This window comes from Micromesistius poutassou (assembly GCF_964030765.1).
Source record: "Micromesistius poutassou genome assembly, chromosome: 17".
In the NCBI taxonomy this organism is placed as follows: domain Eukaryota; kingdom Metazoa; phylum Chordata; class Actinopteri; order Gadiformes; family Gadidae; genus Micromesistius; species Micromesistius poutassou.
This window is the reverse complement of record NC_140287.1, coordinates 11,645,015-11,666,099: the sequence shown is the minus strand read 5'-3', so window position 1 is coordinate 11,666,099 and position 21,085 is coordinate 11,645,015. Positions and strand designations below refer to the sequence as shown.

General features: G+C 46.1%; 1 protein-coding gene across 1 annotated transcript; it reads left to right on the top strand.

The window, feature by feature from the left end:
- Window positions 1–2,205: 2,205 nt before the first annotated feature.
- On the top strand, window positions 2,206–20,562 carry LOC311362279 (interphotoreceptor matrix proteoglycan 1-like; the record flags this gene model as incomplete). Its single annotated transcript, XM_084482108.1, has 18 exons — window positions 2,206–2,209; window positions 5,269–5,484; window positions 6,632–6,798; window positions 7,032–7,060; window positions 7,340–7,374; window positions 7,481–7,518; window positions 7,727–7,873; window positions 9,056–9,114; window positions 9,314–9,513; window positions 9,789–10,190; window positions 10,588–11,171; window positions 11,661–11,747; window positions 15,915–16,134; window positions 17,520–17,730; window positions 18,053–18,238; window positions 18,860–19,046; window positions 19,628–19,711; window positions 20,454–20,562. 18 exons carry the CDS (start codon window positions 2,206–2,208, stop codon window positions 20,538–20,540), a joined length of 2,943 nt encoding a protein of 980 aa, XP_084338234.1. The 3' UTR covers window positions 20,541–20,562.
- Between the last annotated feature and the right edge of the window lie 523 nt (window positions 20,563–21,085).

The following is a 21,085-nucleotide window of genomic DNA, read 5'->3' as shown; positions in this document are numbered from 1 at the left end:
CATCGCCCCCCATCCTCATCCATGGGGAGGAGATGATAAATGGGCTTCATTTTGGGGAATACTGAAGAGCTCTAGGGCACTTAGCGTCTGATAGCTCTGATCTGTTCTGAACACACAACATCCATCCATCCACCAACAATACAGCGCTTTAAATATTTATGATACATTGCACTGCAATTGAGACTGATGTTCAGAATAGGCTAGAATGCGCTCTGTATTCATGAACGCTGTGTTGTGTGTCGGCAATCTGTTGCTCTCGGTCTTTGATATGACAACAGACAGGCATTTTCAGTGAGGAATAAATGGAATCCAACGCAATCTGCTCCGGTGTCCTGTAGACCTCTGATCCTCTCTCCCCCTCCAGGTCCAAGTCCACACATTGTCAGGTGTACGTGAGCTGGTCCAGATAAGATACGGTCCCACTGAGTTTTCACTGTGGATGTCTCATTACCTGGACAGGTCTGTGTTGTGTGCTGTGTGTAGTGTGTTGTGTGTAGTGTGTGTGTGTGTGTTGCATGTAGTGTGTGTTGTGTGTGTGTGTGTTTGTTGTGTGTAGTGTGTGTTGTGTGTTGTAAGTTGTGTGTGGTGTGTGGTGTATGTTGTGTGCTGTGTGTTGTGTCGTGATCCTACAGGAGGCTGTATCCAAATCTTAGATAAATGTTTGGTCTTCTTTGGTTCTTTGGTCAAGTCACTTCGATAATTTCTTCCGACTAATGTACTTCTTGTAAGTCGCAAGTATCTGCTAAATGCCCTAAATGTAACCTGATGCCAATTTGCAGCAGTTTTTATCACGGTGATATTGCAATATCAGGTATTGTATAATTATTATATAATATATTATTATAATATTATATATAAAAAATATGTAACACAACATGGAAGCAAGAAGCTTAATCAATAGGGATTTCTCTCAGGTCAGAACATAATCCTCATTAAATGAAATTGAAATCCCTCCTGCTCTACAGTTTTCCATATGGATTTCATCATTAGGAGATCATGTATAAGATGATTCAATGAAGGGTCTGGTGATTTATCATGTGGGGCCTGTGTGTTGCCTGATGTGATTTCAGTTTATGAATGTGTGAGTGACTAACTGGTATGGTATCTGGTATGTCAGGCAGAAGTTCTTGCATTCATAATTTATCTATCATTCCGTTACCTTCATGTCAAGCTCATCTGTAAAAAGAAAGTTTGCAAACCTAGTAGTTCTTCTCTCGAAGAAGACAATCAGAAGAAGACAAGACAATGAAAATATAAGACAAAATGACACCAGGTCATATACCAACATGTTGGATCATATGACCCAACACATTCCAAACAAGTCAGTGACACAGAAACATATGAAAGTAGGACGGTTGAGTGTCGTCTGCAGACGGCTCCTCTCCCCGTGGAGTGGAGCGATCGTGACAGTTGGCCCCTCGCCAGCCCGCTCTGCGCCGCAATTAAACCCGACCCCTCTGAGCAGGACACGGAGAGCCGACTGCTGGAAGAAGGTCATCGCTGCGTGGATATTTATCCTAACAGACACCCGGCAGTTTTATTCTCCCACTTAATGATATTCAATGGGAATCCAATTATTAAATCATATAAAGGCCAGCCACATGTTGCTATGGGGATCAGGGGGAGGGAAGAGGGCGGGGGTCATCATGAAGTAACACACATGATGAGCAAATAATGACTTTGATCTATGTTTGAAAAGAAATGGTGACGGAGGTCCTAAACATGGCCTGACCCTAATCTTCACTCTGAAGGGAGACTCTTCAACGTAATCTAGATGTACATTTGACCCCCGACCCTGACCCTAATCCTGACGCCAAACACGGTTGGCAGTAAGAGGCTAACTTCCTGCGTGGTGGAAATCACAAAGCGCGGCAAATGGTCAAGAGAAGCCTACAGAAAAACATTTGTTTTTTTATAATCATGCTACAAGATGAAATGGCGTTAATGGACCATTAACCATTAACAGATGAACGTGTGAATGATTGTGAACAGAGGAACGTGTGCTGTAAAGTCTCCAGTCCAAACCAGAGATGTGTAAAATGGGTTCATCCAACAGCATTGGTCCATCGTTCTGCCACCATGTGACCCAACAGTAACGACGTACTGTCCCTTTAACTGGACGCCTCCCAACCACTATGGAGCTTGGTGATTATAGTGAAACAAAAACAACTTAAGAGGATCCGGTGTAAATGTAACAAATGGCCCATGGGTGAGAGCCAAATAAAAACATTGTTTAGGAACCAAAAGTCCAAAATGTGCACTTTGTAAGAAATGTTAGATGGAATCACAAATTCCAATTAATTGAGAAAAGGGTATTCTTTGTCTTATATATAAAATATATGCAACGCATGAAGTATTAATTTATCATCCAGCAAGTAGTACCAAACACTGCTGGCAACACACAATCCATTTCAGGAAAATGACAGAGGTGCTGAAAGCCCTCCAACTTTTCATCAGAACTCAAAGGCTCAGGTCATCCATGCGACCACAAGAAGGGAGCACATTGTTGGACACGGAAGCTGGAAATACACAATGAACATCAACACAAGCTGATTAGGCTGCCAGGCTGGGTTGCCCCGGAACTGGAGAGAGAGTGAGAGAGAGAGAGAGAGAGAGAGAGAGAGAGAGAGAGAGAGAGAGAGAGAGAGAGAGAGAGAGAGAGAGAGGCATTATGGGGTGACTAGAGGGGTGAAACACAGGGAAGTTGGAAAGTGAGGAAGTTTGGACGTCAGCAGAAAGTGTGAAGTGTATGGGCGCGGTTTGTCCGCCCAGAAGATGTGACTCAAGAAGGTGTCTCTAACGAGATGACACCAGCAGCCACGTGGCCCCTGGGATTACAAGCAGCAGATGACGGGTAAAGAGATTACAGAAACAGAGCCTGCTTCTTGAACCTCACTCCCCCTGTTGTGACAATAGCGAAGAGGAACCGTTCAGCAGGCGTTCATTTTCTCCCTTTTCTCCCCCTGGGTTGGCGGTTTCTGGCTTGCCCTCGACGGGTCATGAGATAAAGGCGTTCTCTTTACTTCAAACAGGATCTAACTCATATCCTCGCTGCTGGCAGGCTGCCCACTCAAAGGGCAGGTGTGCACTTGGATTTGGGGCAACATTTGGCTCGGAGAGCGGGAGCTGGATTACTGTAGTCAGTGAAATAAAGGTTAGGCTCCTGCATGCCTAGCATATGGAAGTAAGATAACGAGATTCTGGATTGTACTGTCCATACCAAGGCTCTCAAATGACACCTTCCGTCCGGAAATGAACAACATCCTCCACTCCATCATGTTTACCAAATCTGGGCTTTACTTTACCGTGTTCGTGTTGACACTTCAAGCCAGTCAAACTAAAGGTAAGGCCGTGACAGAGGGAACATGGGAATTTATTTCCACCCATTTAAAGGGTCATCAAAGTTTTCTGCTCTTTTATTTCTTTTTCTTTATTTTCTTTAAAGGCAATAGAGAGACACACTTTATGAAGAAGTTCCATCACTAAAGTGTCTGCTCATCAGTAGAGCGGTAATGACCTGTTTCTCTATTCTCTGTTAATTGCTTCTCTTGGTAATGCTAGCAGTAATTCTCTCATTACCAGGGTGCCTAACAGGAGATTTACAACGCGCTGCTGATCCACTTGACCCCAGATCAAGTTGAAGGACAAGTTTGGTTCACAGAAACCCTCTTTTCAGTAAACACAACTAAACCTGTTGATTGTGCACTTTAAAACGAGTAGAACGTGTACAATTATCTTACAGCTAAACACACTAATTAGATATAGCTGAGTACAAATGGCTATAAAGAAACAGTTGGATAAACATCAATATCAACATCAATAAGCATCATAATCACATATTTTACGGCAGCCATGTTTTGCAGAGCCTGAGAGTTCAGTATCTGGAGGGGGGAACAAAAGCTGTCCTGTTCTGCCTGTTGTGGGACACTAATCTTTAGTGGCTTGTAACTCTGCTAAGAGGCCCCTGCTGCCGTCGCAGCATTAGGGCCCATTTAATCATCTCCCTCGCCCCCTCCTGATCCCAGGGCTGTGCATGTGCAGGCTAGCTATTCAAGCTAAGTCTAAAATATTCATAAGAAAATTTAATACCATGCAGGGCAAGCAGTTGGCGATCGATGTGGTCATTGGCTCTGGCAAACTGGGAAAATGCGCTACGATAATTAGGGCAGCCGGGCACTTACTGGAACACTACAGGAAACCATCCTCCCTCACGGAGCGCCATGTCTGTCATGGGGAATGTGCTGGGGTTGGTCCAAACGGTCCCCGGGCCAGCAGTATTGTTCATTGTGAGGGTATTATGTATTTGTAATGCAGTGATTAGCATTTGTTGCTAGATGGAGCCACTTTGTACTGGGTGGTTTATGGTACAATATATCTGGTCCATGTTGGTCTAGGTTAGTGTTTTATACGAATATGATGAACCAAGAAATCGATTCAACTATCAAGGCCAATGCTTTATCCTTTTGTTCACTCTAAATGACTCGTTTTAAAACCTTATTCGTCTCGGACCATTAATCCAAGAGGAGGTACATTGGGGTCAGGAGCAGAAGCTGTAGTCTGTGTTTTTCAAGGTCTTCATTTAATGCCTGAAAAGGGTCCCACAGGTTTACCACCTGGCGTGCTCCCCTCAAACCTCCACCTCTCCCCTCAAACCTCCACCCCTCCTCTCAAACCCCCACCTCTCCCCTCAAACCTCCACCCCTCCTCTCAAACCTCCACCACTCCCCTCAAAACTCCACCTCTCCTCTCAAACCTCCACCACTCCCCTCAAACCTCCATCTCTCAGTGCTGCAAGTATGTTGGAGTAACACTGTGACACAGCTTTATTATTTTAAATAGAAGTACATCAAAGTAAGGTTTATGTACAGTTGTAACATACTTGGCCCTTGTAATAATTCGACTTATTACTGATATAGTATTTCATTCACATTTGAGCCACACAGACCTAAAGTTACAAAAAGCACTCTTATCTGTCGTGTGGTCCGCGGGGTTAGCTGTTAGCTTAGCTTTGTTTTGTTTGGTTAGTTTTCTTTGGCAACACTCAAGTCCCAAGGCCCGGTTGCTGTGTTGTGTTGTACTTCTGTGTTTTTGGGTTGACCTGCTCCAGTAAACCTGTGATCACCCTCCTCTGTTGTTTTGTCATTCCTTTATTGTTCACTCTCAATTGTTCATCTACACCCATAACCCGGACATTTTAACATCCGTTACCTCCCCCACTACCCCTAGACAGTGGGGTTGTAACAGTTGGCGATTGTGTTGATGTTGCAGATCTTCAGGACCAGGCTCTTCCGGGCCTGAGAGATGTGAAATACCGACACTTCCTAGAAGCTTCTCGCCCGATGGAGCCGGCCGCCGGCAGGGCGCCGCAGCACCGACCGCGGAGTCAGCGGTCAGCGGCGCCGCTCAGCACGGGGGTGAAGGTCTGCCCGCAGGAGAGCATGAAGGCGGTGATCACCAGCCACCGCGCTTACTACAAACTCAGAGGTACGGGGAGGGACACTCATTGTTAGACGGTTACGTTCACATTCGCATCGCAATCTTCTTTGGATTCTATATGGGTTCTTGTTCATTTATATTATTTATTTGTATTGTTTCATTTTATTAGTAATTGCAACAGAGTGAGGGACAGCTCATGTTTTTCCTAAGCCAGAGGAATCGGGCATGGAGGTTTTGTGAACTTAAATGCTGATCAAAATATAAACCTTTTCTGAAATGTCAGCATGCATTGGAATTGATTACGAATATCATATCCCTGATCTTTCTTCCATCTTCATTTGAATGTAGGCTACATCCTACTTTCATCTTTAGTAGATTGTAGGCTACAGCCTACATTTGAGATGTTAGGGCTACTGTCAGATCTACTCTGATCCTCTCCATGAGACACTGTTGATATTGTGATTGAACTGAGGTCATTATTGGGAATCATATTGGTGCCAATATATCCACAATACCTATGCTATACTGTATGATCATCCGGTGCATGTTTTATGGAAGAAGAGCATCAAGGGTTTGAGAAGGAATAACCCACCACAGGTATCCATATATTGGACATGTGTGGCGTGCGTTTCCAACATATGACAAAACAAATGTGGCGTGTGGAAGTGGTGTGTGCGTACAACACGTGGCACCTGTAAATGTCATGTGATGACATTTACAGTAACATGCCTGCTTCCCACCTTATGGAATGATGCTCAATGTGATATTGAAGTTGAGAAGGAAGACAGAGGCTCATTCTAGTGAATATGTCAACCAAGATGAAAACCAGGTCGCTGCTCCTACAGATTATTTTGTGACATTCCGTCTGCGGGTATGAGTGAATTCATAAATCCATTGGTCTGACATGAAGCTGGCTTCTAAACCCATGTCTGTTTTCTTTGTATAAAGTCTTGATGCACAAATCTGACATATGGGGTGTCTTGGCTTCCTGGCGTGTTCAAAGACCAAAACTAAAACAATACAACAGTTTGGTGTCTTCTGGGGAGGAATAACGTGTAGGGTGATCTAATCCCAGTCGATCCCCAGTGTCCTCAGCCCACCCTTTGGGGCCGACTCCTTGGCCTGCTCCTAAATCCATGTATTTGCCCTGACTGTTGGTTTATAATAACACACGTCACAACGTGTTTGTGCTCAGTCTGCCAGGAGGCCATCTGGGAGGCGTTCCGGGTGTTCCTGGACCGGGTTCCTAACACAGAGGAGTACAGCACCTGGCTCTACACCTGCCAGCATGAGAACATGTGCATGGACACCCTGGCCCTCAACTTCAGCCAATCACAGGAGCACTTGGACCTGGTGGCCCAGGTCAGTCTCACAGCAGCCAATCAGCTTTCAGTGTTCGATATGGTCAATAGAATACAACTGATGATTTTCCGTACGCTGTACACATTATGAGCCTCACAGATTGTTAATGTGCAAGAACAGTAATATAGATATAGTTGCAATATTGTTCCACATACTCCACATAGAAATTCACTCAATGAATATTTCATTGAGGGGTGACTTGTGATTGTTTTTTTGTAATTCTCTACTTCCAGAGAGTTGCTGAGCATGCGGAAATTGTTGGGTATGTATTCATATTCTGATGCTTTTAATGAATGTTAATGAATCCAGCCTTCTGACAGCCAATACATTAGAATGATAATATCTCACTGACAGCTACTACTTCAAACTTTTCTACCAAGTAAAAAATAAAAATAAGTGTATTATTAATTAAAACTGAATGGCTTATTTCTTAGGCCCACTGCCAGTTATTGAGCTAATACCCACATAAATGGATTTCCCAGTTGATTTATACATTATATATTTATAGGAACATATAACGACTATGTACCCTCATTTCCAGAGCTGAAGAAGCTGTCCCTGATCCAGAGAGGGAATGTAAGCAACACCACTGCTTTATTTAACTGAAGATGTATTTCTCGTTTTAATTAGACACTATGAGTAAGCAAGATGAATAAAGTCATTCATCTCTTTTCTGTTCCAGGCACTTGGACACCTGCAATCAATTCACTTCCAACCGAGGTAGTGGACAAAAGAACAAATTAACATTCAGTTTTCATCACATTTCAAGTCAAATTGTTGATGTTGTTAACATGTAGTATGATTTTGTCCATATCAATTTGATCTAAGTCCAATTAGTTTAAATGAAAATTGATTCCTTTTTTAGATTTTATAGAGATAAAGAAAAAATCTGCCCAACTCAAAGGAACATGGCGCTCTGTGTTGCCAGATAACGGAGGGTGTGAACGAGATCCAGGAGAACGGCGAGGAGCATGTGGTGGAGTTCAGTGTCACCATGGTGGACCCGGGCTACAGCGCTCTGCTGCACTCTGACATCCCCCAGTACCACCGGATCACCCTGGATCTCACACAGCGGGTAGGAGAACACTGACCACTCACTGAGGGTTCATGGGAAGAATAGATCTCATTCGGAACAAGATAACCGCTCATCGGTCACTGAAAACTAGACCAACAGACAAACAAGACCACCAGACCAACAGACAAACAACAAACAAACAGACCAACAGACCAACAAACAAACATACAAACATACAAGTTAGGCAGTAGAAGACAGTAGAACTTAGAGTGTGGGCTGCATTATACACACCGGACCTTTAACTTTATATGTAAACACTTAGCTTTAATGCTTATCTTCCACTTGTAACAGATCAAATCATCTCATTCCCCCTAGGGGGTTTGAGTCCATCCACCACTCTCTCTTAAACTCTGTGGAAACACTGGCATTGAATATTTGAGCTATAGCTCTACAAAAAATATGTTTTCTTAAAGGTCCTGCTTGTCTCTTTTCATAGATAATTACAGAATAAATCCATGGACATTTTAAAACGTTCCATATTGTAGTTAAAGACCGGGTAAACCAAATTCAGTATTTTTCTTCTTATCATATTAATTAGGCCTTAAATGTGTCCCTCAAAACATGTAAAAAATATTTTTCCCATTCATCATTTCCTTGAGGAGCTAGGCCTCAGAGAATGTTCTGTGTGCAGGTTTAAAATGGGCGGGTCTACATCGAGGACCGCGTTACGTAAAGCGGTCTTACTCACATAAACCCGCCCCCTGCTGCCCTCTAGGTATAAATACATTAACCGCGCACTAGCATTCTGTGGTTTCACCCGTCTATGGTTTTACCGCTCACGAGTCTGATTTGAATTGTCAGTTTGCAGCTAGCTTGCCCGTTGGACCTCTCCGGTGATGGGCGTGGTTTCCTGGCCTGCAGCGCACACGCCCCCACCGTCCTGAGCCAGGGATTACTGCTCATTTTTCATCAACTTTGAAGCATAATTTTATATACTTCGCGATTTTTTTAGTCCTTCAAATTTTGCAGGGTGGTTAATAATATATTTTCCTGTGGTATTATAAACTCAAAACCCATAATTATTTTTGGTTTACCCGGTCTTTAACATGAATCAAAACGTCTGTACCGTAGTGGACTTTATTGAAGGGTACGTGTGGTCTGTCCTACTTCAGATGCAGCACAACACATTCCACACCCACACAAACATAACATTTTTCTGTCTGTATTTCCTTCCTCTTGTAGATGCTTCAGGTTTTCCAAAATGTTCCAGGATTCAAAGAAATACGTGTTCTAGGATTTAGGTGAGTTATCAATTTTTTTTATTAAAGTCTTCATACATGAAATAACTTGCTGCTTGGAATTTGCCCTTCAAATACAAATCAATACAACACAACACAATCCAATAAATGCAACACAGTGAACGTGAAGAGATTTACAAAGAGTCCCCAGAGCTTGTTCCTGGGCCTCACCTTGAAGGTATCGTCTGCTCTTGTCGCTCAGGTCCGAAGACGTGTCGGTGCGCTGCGCCGTGGTCTTCAACGGCCAAACGGAGCTCGGAGAAGACTCGGAGGTCTTGGTGGAACCGGGTTCCGCGGTGGAGGAGAACCCCAACGGACCCAAGCTGAAGTACATCGTGGCCAACGCCTTGAGGCAGGAGACCTCCCTGCCTTTGGACCTGCAGACCCTCAGCTTTGAGGCCGGTAAACATCCTGTTGACCACGTTCACGTTCTCATATTTGATGCAAAATGTTGGAAAAACCAAAGACAACCGCAAAGGGGAGATAGAGAGTCTCACGAGGGCACCCAACAAACCTCCTTAATGAACTCTATCTAGAGAAAGAAGCACTGCAAATCGCTTTGGAGAAAAGGGTTAACCCAACACATGACATGTAAGAGACGAATATCAGATAATAATATATAATAATAATAATAATAGAACATCTTGTTGTTTATTCCTACTGCTCTGTTTGGCCAGTGAACACCATCTACCCAGGAGGCGGAGCGGACAGCGAGGCCCTCTTCCCCATCCTAGAGGAGGGATCCGTCCCTTTGACAACACCCACTCCAGGGTACCGCCCCACCTTGGCCGCCGTGCTCCACAACTCCCTGGAAGAGTTCCCAGGGGGGTTGGACACTCTGCCCTTCACCCTCCCCATCCCGAGCGCTGACACAGAGGTCGCCGTAGCGACGATCAGCGGTGGCGGTTCTGCGTCGGCTTCCTCTGGCGAGGAATCGGCGGAGGAAGAGAGCGCTGAGATGCCCGCCATCAGCCCGTCCACGGCGGCCGTTGTAGAAGAAGAGGAGGCCCAGGAGATGTTACCGGGAGAGGGCCCCACCTCAGAGGGAAGCGGGGAACCTGAAGATCAGGTCACCCAAGGTAAGACCAACTAATCCCCAATCAAATCTGCAGGAGTTGTAAATAGAGAGAGCAGAAAGAGCCCTACACCCTCTCTCTATGCTCCCTCCTCCATTTCTAATCAGGTACCTCATCAGGTAAAAGATTGCTATGATTGGTCAGAAATGAGCCGGATCCGTCTCAATTCTAAATAGTCTCATACAGAGGCAGCCACAACACGAAGCAGATAATTTCACAGAGCATTTTGAGCAACTGTGAGAAATTACACTGAAATAATAATAAGTTCATTAATCTCATCTACAGTACCTTGAACCAGTCTCCTCCTAGTCCTTTGGGTCCTCATTGTAATGATCGTGATGCTATCTTCTGACCCTTCCCCTTTCTCCTCTACTGCGGCCCCCCCCTCTTTGCTCCTCAGCACCAGTCCCGGAGGAGGTGAACCCCGTGGACACGTCCTCTCCTGGACCCCCGTGGAGCTCCTCAACAGAACCCCTCATGGCAGAGGCCACAGATGGCCTCATGGGTGCAGCAGAGTTCTCCACCCCTTGGGGCGGTGAGGAACCGGAGGAGACCCACGGGGCGGAGGAGACCCACGAGGCGGCCCAACCTCCCGGTCCCACGGACGGCACCAACGCAATCGAGGAGGAGGCGGTGGAGGAGGAGGAGCCGGTCCACAGCGGCAGGGTGACTCCGCCCCTGATGGAGGGGCCCGTGGTCCCCGACCAACACGCGGAGGAGACCGGGACGGAGGCGCGGGCCACAGGAGGAGAGGGGGGCAGCGGCAGCGGGTTTCCCGCTGCAGCGGACGAGCGGCTTCCGGAGTCGGGGGCGACGCCGGCGGCGAGGCAGATGAGTGCCGGGCCGCTGGGGACCGCCCTGGACCTCAACAAGGAGTTAGTGGTGTTCTTTAGCTTGAGGGTCACTAACATGATGTTCTCCGATGACCTGTTCAACAAGAACTCTACCGAGTACCGATCTCTGGAGAACACCTTCCTCGAGCTGGTAGGTAAACACGCCGTGGCGCTCCACGTCTTGCTGTTGCACGCCGCGTTGTGGCGGCTGCTGGAGTAGTCTGACACACTGTCATGTTAGGGGCTGTCGTCTGAACAGATGAAAAACTCATGTTAGGGGCTGTCGTCTGAACAGCCGACACACTGTCATGTTAGGGGCTGTCATCTGAATAGCAGATACACTGTCATGTTAGGGGCTCGTTTGAAAAGGATTCATTGGACAGCGGCTATATGATCAATGACGGCCTCCTCGTGATGATGTTCTCTTACCAATATGCCTTATTCTCACAGTTGCTATTTTTCTTTCGCACCGATAAATGAAACGCAGTACAAATGACTGGGACATGTAGTCCTTCATATTCCAGTCGAGTGTTTCATTTCATCCGTAGTACCAGACTCAATCAAATACCATTATGTATCACATCAAATGTACTATGGCGACCGGTCAGAAACGCTGGTTAAACATGTGTGCTCTACTTAGACGCAGCACTCATCTAGTGAGCGGAGGGCATTCCCCGGAGCCTCCAGTAAGTCTGGGCCACGACTGCGGACCCTAGCCTCCATCCCGGTACTCATTCAATATTGAAACTATTCACCTCTCACGCCTCTGCCGTTCACCCACTCTACTAACGTCTTCTGCTCTGTCGCTAACACCGGGAGAACATTAACATTTCTGACTAAATCAAACTGAGGTTCCTCCATTAGATCACAGACCTTCTATCTTTGTTTTTTATTTGTGAGTTTAATGCCATGAAACATGTTCATGTGCGTGGTGTATGTTCTTTTGTGGCCTTCATTCGTTGTGATGTGCTAAAGCTTTCACTTCTCAGGGAAGGTTTGCTCTTCTAATTGCTGTCAACCACAACAGAATTGTAGTTGATCACATGTGTTTTATAGTGTTCTGGACCAAGAGAATGAAGGGAGGTTTGTTCTGGACTCACTCAATGTTTAGGAAGTAATTGGTCGCCTTTCGTATGAAAATACCTTGTTCCTAAATAGCATGAGTAGATGACCTAATGGTATTTGAACGGTGTCTCTTGTATGTTTGTTCTAAGGGCAGGGCCTTGTGCTGTCTAGAGCATAGGCTTAGTCATTCATGGCCCAAGCTGCACATTAAAGACATCATCTTTTTGCTTCACTTGCCATCCATTTTTACCATAAGCAACAGGTGATATAAATGTGAATATTGGTTGGAGCTGGTCAAAATCACAAGATCTGTGTGGGGATTCAGGTTGTGTGCAGAGGTTTTCTGACGAGTGCAAGAAGCTTAGAGTAGGGCTTGTTATTACAAGCACAACACACAGTGGCCTATTAGCAGTTCAATCCGCTTAGCCCAACATCAACCAGCCGTCGAGTGCTGAGAGAGAGCGTGCTCAGAGAGTAGAGGCTTTCGGAGTTAGCCGCCACAACAGATGTTGCTAGGCCACCAACAGGTGTTGCGAGGCTACTACAGGTGTTTTTTTTTAAGCGCATTCAGATCAATCGCACAGCATAGTAGAATCAGTTTGCTGGAGAAGGGTAAAACAGTGGCCACTATCTTGACATGAATATGGACTATGGTCAAATACATTTGGTTCATCAACTGCATTATGACAGCCAAACAACGTCTTGCTGTCTGGTCCAGCAAGCCAATACCATGCTCCCATATTAAAGGGTTAAATTGATCACAACTGCTGGACAAAATTATGCATTTCTCTCATTTGAAATTGAGATGTGTCTTAATGAAGCATCAATTGACATCCGTATAGTTTGAAGGTTTAAAAGACTGGATGAACGGGGAAACCTATCTTTAGCCTTGGCTGAGCAGTGCCCTATGCTGCCCAGTGTTACATAAACGCCTTACCCTCCAACTGCTACAGAATATCAATACAAATTGGATTTCCCTGCTGCCATCAGTGTTGCCAAGAAGGAAAGCAACTGTAAGCTGGGCTGAAGGGGTCAGGCTTTATGGGAGACGGGAAGTTAGTCCATTTGGCGCTATAGCTGTTATGCTATCTGAGTTTATTCTCTGGGAGCTGTTCTGTGCTACAGCTTTCATGCTATCGGAGTTTGGGCAGAAACCTCCCGGAGCTGTTCTGTGCTATAGCTTTAATGCTATCGGAGTTTTGACAGAAACCTCTGGGAGCTGTTCTGTGCTATAGCTTTAATGCTATCAGATTTTAGGCTCTGGAAGCTGTTCTGTTCTATAACTTAAATGCTATGTGAGTTTAGGTAGTAACCTCTGAGTTTCTGTGCTATAGCTTCAATGCCATCAGAGTTTAGGCAAAAACTTCTGAATTTCTGTGCTGTAGCTTTAATGCTATCTGAGTTAAGTCAGAAACCTCTTGTGCTGTTCTGTGCTATAGCTTTAATGCTATCAGAATTTAGTCAGAAACCTCTGAGATTGTTACTGTGCTAAAGCTTTAATGCTATCAGAGTTTAGGCAGAGTTTCTGTGCGATAGAAATGTCTTCTTTGGAGATAAAAATTAAGACAAATTTAGAAACAATAAATAAATATTTGATCTCTCTGAAAAGTATTTAGAAGTATTTTTTAATATATTCAAAAATAAAAGTCACGTTAAGTCACTGAAAGTCTCCATCTCCAATCTTAAAATGGATGCCCAAACCATTAGTAACAAAACATTATGATCGACCGTATTTTGCTTGAATCTTCTAGAAAATTATTTCTGGCAAAACTAATGTGGCCAGAAGTTTGCAATGGTAAGTTGATATTTGTTTATATTTGTAATCTGTTACCTTTGGAATTGTATGTTTTTAAATGGGCTTAATGACAATAACACTTAAATATGCCGTAAAACTACTGTTTTAAATGACTTTAAATTACTACAATGAAAAACCAAGTAGTTCCTAGCCCATTTAAAAGGTCCTATTCTGATGTTTAGCTGGATAAGGGATTGACGTTATCATATTAGTATAAGAATCCCTCCTTGTTTCCGTGTCACCTTACGGCTGTACCTACTGGTTTGTGAAGCAACCAATAACATTGGAAATGGAGGTTTAACACTTAATTAATTAATTAATTAATTAATTAATGGCAATTTATTCTCACTTGATGTTTCAAATTTATATTTTATATTTGTTATTGAGGTTCCCCAAAAATGAGGTTGTGCTTTGCTGGGTTTTCCAAAGCAAGAACCAGTAGATACAAGCGTACCTCGATGAGCTGCTTCGCTTGTTGTCATGTTTCTGATCCTAGCATCATGCTAGCCACATGAAGCCTAGCATCATGCTAGCTACATGAAGCCCGCTGACAGGAAGCAGGTATAGTGAGCTGGGACAAATGCAGGGAGCCAGGACTCAGACTGAGAGGGCTGCAAGTCATTCTTCTTGTATTTTCCTCATCTCTCACTCTCTCTCTCACCCTCTCTCTCTCTTTCTCTCTCTATCTCCATCTTCATCTCATCATGGTTCTGTCCCTCATGGTTCTTCTCTCACTCTCTCTCTCACCCTCTCTCTCTCTCCTTGCTGTCTCCTTCCTTTCTCTCTCCTACCTGTCTCTCTCTCCATAGCTCTCTCTCTCTCCATAGCTCTCTCTCTCTCTCTCTGTCTCTGTCTCTGTCTCTGGCCCTGGTCCTCTGCAGTCTGAGGGCCGTAGTGCAGGGAGCATCAGACCAGTGTTCAGGGGCCTCTTATCTGCTGCTCTGCAGCGAGGCACAGAGCAGAGAGCAGCACCCTAATCTCCCGGCTCACCTGGTGGGGGGGCTGCTCTCTCAGGGCTCACCTCAGTGAGTGTCTGGACCTCCTGAACGGGACGAACCAGTTTGAGTCAGCAGCTTACTAAACACATGCATAGTGTGCAAACTTGAGCAATACTATGTGAGGATTGGCTGGACTCGTTTCTGGATCCTGAGTTCACTTCTTAAAGGAAGAATTGGCTGTAGATGAGCTTTTAGCAACAGTCTCTTGTTTCTCCGCTCTCTTAACTTTCCAATTTATTCAACAAAAGGAATTGCATGTACAATCATAGATCTAACGTTGTCTGGCAAAGCAGTGTGAACTGATACCCTTCAGCCATAGTGTGTCTCTAGCCATACATTATCCAGTTTGTACAGTGTTTTATAAGAACGAAATGAGACACAGAGGTCATCATCAGCCCATAGTGCTACGGCTTTGCATAATTTCTCTATTTCATTCTCCTAATTTTCCAGGACCTTAATCTAACAATTTATAGTAAATGTATGGATTCTGTGGATTAAAGGCATCAGGACAGCGATGCGTTGTTCCCAGAGTAACACCTTCTGCAGGACTCTGCCCAGCTCCGCCCCCTCCCCACTGAGCTCTGCCCCCTCCCCACCTCCCCACCTCTGCACTAACTTAGCTCCCTCCTGCTGTCTGGCCGTGGCCCGCTCCCCTCTCCGGTCTTGTTCTCAGGAGGATGAACTCATACTCCAAGCGCTCCATTGAATAAACTCTCAAACTCTCAAACAGACACATCTTGATGGAAAAAGTTCTCCTCCCAGAATTAATTCAACCTTCCCCTCCCATAGGACGTTGTAGGTATTCATGATTAAAAGATGAGCTGCTAAGGCACCATATATTCATTCTGCTTCATTCTGTCATTCGGTTCTGCAAAAATAGTAACTTTAGTCTCTGTTACAAATCAAGAAATTGATTTGTAACAGAGACTAACTGAATTGTTTCAGCATTTTCATTTGGATGACCTATATTGCCTGATGTGTATTCCACTGTTGACCTTGTCTGAACAACATGGATCTCCACCTATCTGTCCTCCAGCTCCTCCCCTACCTGCAGTCCAACCTGACGGGCTTCAAGCAGCTGGAGATCCTGAACTTCCGTAACGGCAGCGTGGTGGTGAACAGCAAGATGAAGCTGGACCGGCCCGTCCCCTACAACGTGACCGAGGCGGTCCACTGCGTCCTGGAGGAGTTCTGCGGCGGCGCCGCCAAGAGGCTAGACATCAAGATCGACAGCCGTAGCCTGGACATAGAACCAGGTACGAACCGCTTATAGTCCACCCAGTGGGGTTCGCAGGGTGGGGTTCATAGTCTGCTTGGTGGGGTTCATAGGCTGCTGGGTGGAGTTCAAAGGGCGGTGTTCACAGGCTTCTGGGTGGGGTTCACAGGGTGGTTTTCACAGGCTGCTGGGTGGGGTTCACAGGCTGCTGGTGGGGTCACAAAACATATTTTGTCCCAAGCGATTTCCCATGAGTTGAGATAAATGTCCTCCGTTCTCATTTCCATTTGGTCAGTTCAAGCAGAGACTTTAATCCACAGGGACCTGTAGCTGGAGGAACATCAGGGTTAGATGAGAGATGTTAGATGCTAGATGGAACATTCAGGATTAGATGTTAGATGGGAAATGTTGTGGGCCTCTTGTTACTGGGTGGAGACAGGTCAGGACTTCAGGGATTTGAACGAGTCAGTGTTGCTGATGTATTGAGACGTCAGCAATGAGCTTCTCCCTGGGCTGGTACGGAGTCAGTCTTAGAGTAGTGCCATGCTTGTTAAGGGGTACACTGTTGGGCTTCTTGAAGGAAGACATTTGAAAGTTAATTACATGCATTGACTGAACTCATTTTAAAGTCATTTAGTGTTTTGCAGAATTCTCTGCAGTCATTTATTTCACATTAGGAAATGGTCAAATTGACTCCTCAATTAAGATTTATGCCTCTTGGCTTCTCATGTATTATTAATTCAAACCCAAACGGCACGAGGGCCAACAGCATCCATTCTGCCTGTTCTGTAAAGACCTCCAAATGAACCACCACCTTCCCCACAGCAGACCCTCTTATGAACCACCACCTTCCCCATAGCAGACCCCGCCCTCCTCCATCAATCACAACGTCCTCTGGTTCCTCCTCACAATCTGTGAGAGAGAGAGTTTTGTCCACGCTGTGTTCCTTGTTCTCCACCCTTGTGTCCATGTTGTCCTCTCTTGTTCTCCACCCTTGTGGGTCTCACCTCCCCGTCTCCACCCTCATGGGTCTTACCTCCCCGTGTCTCACCTCCCCGTGTCTCACCTCCCCGTCTCTGCCCTCGTGGGTCTCACCTCCCCGTGTCTCACCTCCCCGTCTCCGCCCTCGTGGGTCTCACCTCCCCGTGTCTCACCTCCCCGTCTCCGCCCTCGTGGGTCTCACCTCCCCGTCTCCACCCTCATGGGTCTCACCTCCCCGTCTCCACCCTCGTGGGTCTCACCTCCCCGTCTCCACCCTTGTGGGTCTCACCTCCCCGTGTCTCACCTCCCCGTCTCCGCCCTCGTGGGTCTCACCTCCCCGTCTCCACCCTCATGGGTCTCACCTCCCCGTCTCCACCCTCGTGGGTCTCACCTCCCCGTCTCCGCCCTCGTGGGTCTCACCTCCCCCGTGTGGTCCCATCCCAGAGGACCAGGCGGACCCCTGTAAGTTCCTGGCGTGCGGTGAGTCCTCGCGCTGCGTGGTGAACAGCTGGACGGGGGAGGCGGAGTGCGTCTGTGACCCCGGCTACCTGGCCAGCGGCGGTCGGCCCTGCCAGAACGTCTGCACCCTGCAGCCGGACTACTGCCTCAACGACGGCGTCTGCCACGTCGTCCCCGGGCAAGGAGCCACCTGCAGGTAGGACCGCCCAGCAGGTGAACGGATGAATGGATGAATGAAGGAATACACGAGTTCATGAACGAAGGCATACATGAATGCAGAGATCAAGTGGTTGCAGGAATTCATGAACGAATATATAGATTAATGAATGGCCAAATGGTAAGAGGAATGGGTCAATTAAAGGGGTGGGCGTGTCCACCTAGCTGTATGACTGATAGATGAGCAACGTTCAGATTTTCAAAACAGCTTGTAGCGGCTAATCACACTCACACCTGATGGTGTAATATGTCACCTTTAATGAATGACCCTGACCCTGACCCTGACTGTGTGGTGGTTCCAGGTGCCCTGTGGGCCGCTCCTGGCACTACCACGGGGAGCGCTGCACTGAGCTGGTGTCCATCCCGCTGGACCCCTCCCTCATCGCGGGCTGCCTGGTGGCCAGCCTCTGTCTGGTGGGCAGCGTGCTCGCCATCCTCCTCTTCGTCAACAAGAAATGCGTTCAGACCAGGAAGGCTGTGACGCTGGTGTAAGTGGACACCAGTGCTTAGTGGTGGCATGGTGGGGTTTAGTGGTGGGACGGGAGCGAGAGGTTGCAGGGGTTTCAGGGGCTTCAGTCCTAGGGGTTTAGTAGTGGGACTGTATGGTTTAGTAGTGGGGTTTAGTAGTGGGACTGTATGGTTTAGTAGTGGGACTGTGGGGTTTAGTAGTGGGATGGTAGGGTTTAGTACTGGGACGGTAGGGTTTAGTAGTGGGACTGTGGGGTTTAGTAGTGGGACTGTGGGGTTTAGTAGTGGGACTGTGGGGTTTAGTAGTGGGGCGGTGGGGTTAAGTGGTGGGACTGTGGGGTTTAGTACTGGGGTTTAGTAGTGGGACTGTGGGGTTTAGTAGTGGGACTGTGGGGTTTAGTACTGGGGTTTAGTACTGGGACTATGGGGTTTCGTACTGGGACTGTGGGGTTTCGTATTAGGACTGTGGAGTTTCGTACTGGGATGGTGGGGTTTAGTAGTGGGACTGTGGGGTTTAGTAGTGGGACGGTGGGGTTTAGTAGTGGGACGGTGGGGTTTAGTAGTGGGAAGGTGGGGTTTAGTAGTGGGACAGTGGTCTCTGTTGGGTTCCTGTTCACCAGCGTGTTCCTCTGTGCTCCTAGGCCCGGCCTCGCTCCCTATGCCTTTGAGAATACTCTGAGAGAAAACCCGGTGTTTGAGAATGACGAGGGTATTTTGACCCAGGTGTCCACGTTACAATACCCCAGCTCCAGCTCTGGGTCGTCCCAGACCCAGCAGTCCGAGCTGGACACGTTTGGCTCGATAGAGAATATCCATCTGAGTATCGAGGTAACCAGTACCGCGCCGCCGCTAACCGGTTAACCCAAAGCCTACCCAAACCCAAACAGTCAACTAACTGTAGCTCGTCATCGGCTAACATGCCCTCTGGTGGGTCTTGAATAACCTTCTTGTTTTTAACCTCAGATTGTTGTGGTTGATACTAACATTTAGAGCAGTTAATCTAAACCAAAAAGAAAATGTGTTTTTCAAATTTCTACATTCAATAGATAGAGTGATAGACTATCTATCAATAGACTATCTATCAATACCTTCATATTATGAAGGTATTGTTCTCAAGCTTACTCCTTAACCTTCATAAGTCAATGGAAATACAATACTTAAATCAGAGCCTTGGGCTGAACTCCAGAGAGAAAGAGTTCTAGATCAAACTCCCCCGGGCCGTGGAAGGTAAGGTCTGCCAGAGCAATCATGTGTCTGATCCACCATGTTAGCAGGAGGGCCTCTGAACCGAGCCGAGCTGTGTTGACTCAATCCTCGATCCTATTACCCATGGGAGCATTGTTCATTTGAAACCGACAGAAGTGTAACAGTCTGTGTTGTTGATGCATCGGTTGTTTGTTCATCTGCAGATCCCCAGACAACTCTACTCCAGCAGAACCGAGCGGTTAGTCTCTGGAACGGTGGACTTCCATCACTGCATACCTCACAATGAGGTGAGGAGCGCTCTCGCTCTCGCTCTCACACTGGCTCTCCCCCCCTGTGTGTGTGTGTGTGTGTGTGTGTGTGTGTGTGTGTGTGTGTGTGTGTGTGTGTGTGTGTGTGTGTGTGTGTGTGTGTGTGTGTGTGTGTGTGTGTGTGTGTGTGTGTGTGTGTGTGTGTGTGTTGCGATTAACTACACAACCATCATTTTATGTGTATACTACTGTGGTTGAAATGCACAGTTGCGAGGAAAATAAACTGTGGACATCAATCAATCCACATGAAGAAAGTCTGTCAACCTGATTTGGTATCACGTTGTGATCGTTCAAATCTAATTCAACATACAATACATCTCTTCCAGCTTTATGATGCCTGCAAAGGTAAGATGCATGATCAGTGCTGGGGTCTCCATAAGGGTCTGTTTCTCTTTCTGTAGTCTGTCATCGCATCCTGTTTCGGTATTTACCCTGCAGATTAGAATCAAGATCCCAGTGAAACTGTCCAAAAATTATACAACTATATCTAAGAGATCCAATCATGATTTACCGCCAATAAAGACTCACCGAATGACCAATAGAGGACAACCAAAAAACCGAACCCTTTCCTTTTTCCTTTCTGCTCTGTCCCAAATGTATTCAAAATATACTGATTCCTATTCTGGTCATCCATACCTGTGTGGATCATTTGTGGGCATTTAGAGAACTACAATACTAATAATGCATCTATTTGTATTATCTATTCAACCCTTTCTTGTAGACGCTGCGACCAGCAAGTCACCAGCACAGGACGTGTGTTCACGCCCGGCCTGGGGAGAGAGAGTGTTGTGATGTTTCAGTCCTGTGAAGATGTCCTCTGTAGACTACGCACTTTTAACAAATTAAGTAATACGCTCACTCTTGATGTTTCCCTGTACAGTATTTAAGAAATGTTCATTTTGAGAGTAGGCCCGGGGTGTAAAGGTTTGTAGTGCTGTGACTTAGACAGAAAGAGCCTGTGTTCCCTGACAAGGTGGATCTATGTGGAACCTAAGATGTATTTCTACTGTATGTCTGGCAGGTTGAAGAGTCTCCTGTACACATTGATTAAGGATGTTGTCTTTCCTCACAATGAGGCTTTTATAAACAACATCATTCTGCTTTTAACTGAAGGTTGGAGGCGTGCATTGTTGTGTGTTTAATGTTTCTCAGAGCCCTGTAAGAATGTACATACTGATCACCTTGGAGAGTCAACTGGAATTGGAAAAAAATAATTCTGTCCTGCTGTGTGTAAACAACATCAGCTGTTTGGGTTTTAGAGAGTTGGATTTCAACAAAAAATCCTGCAACATCCGGACATTTTTGTACATTTTACATTTTGTGGCAAAGAATAAACTATTTTTGGAAAAAAAA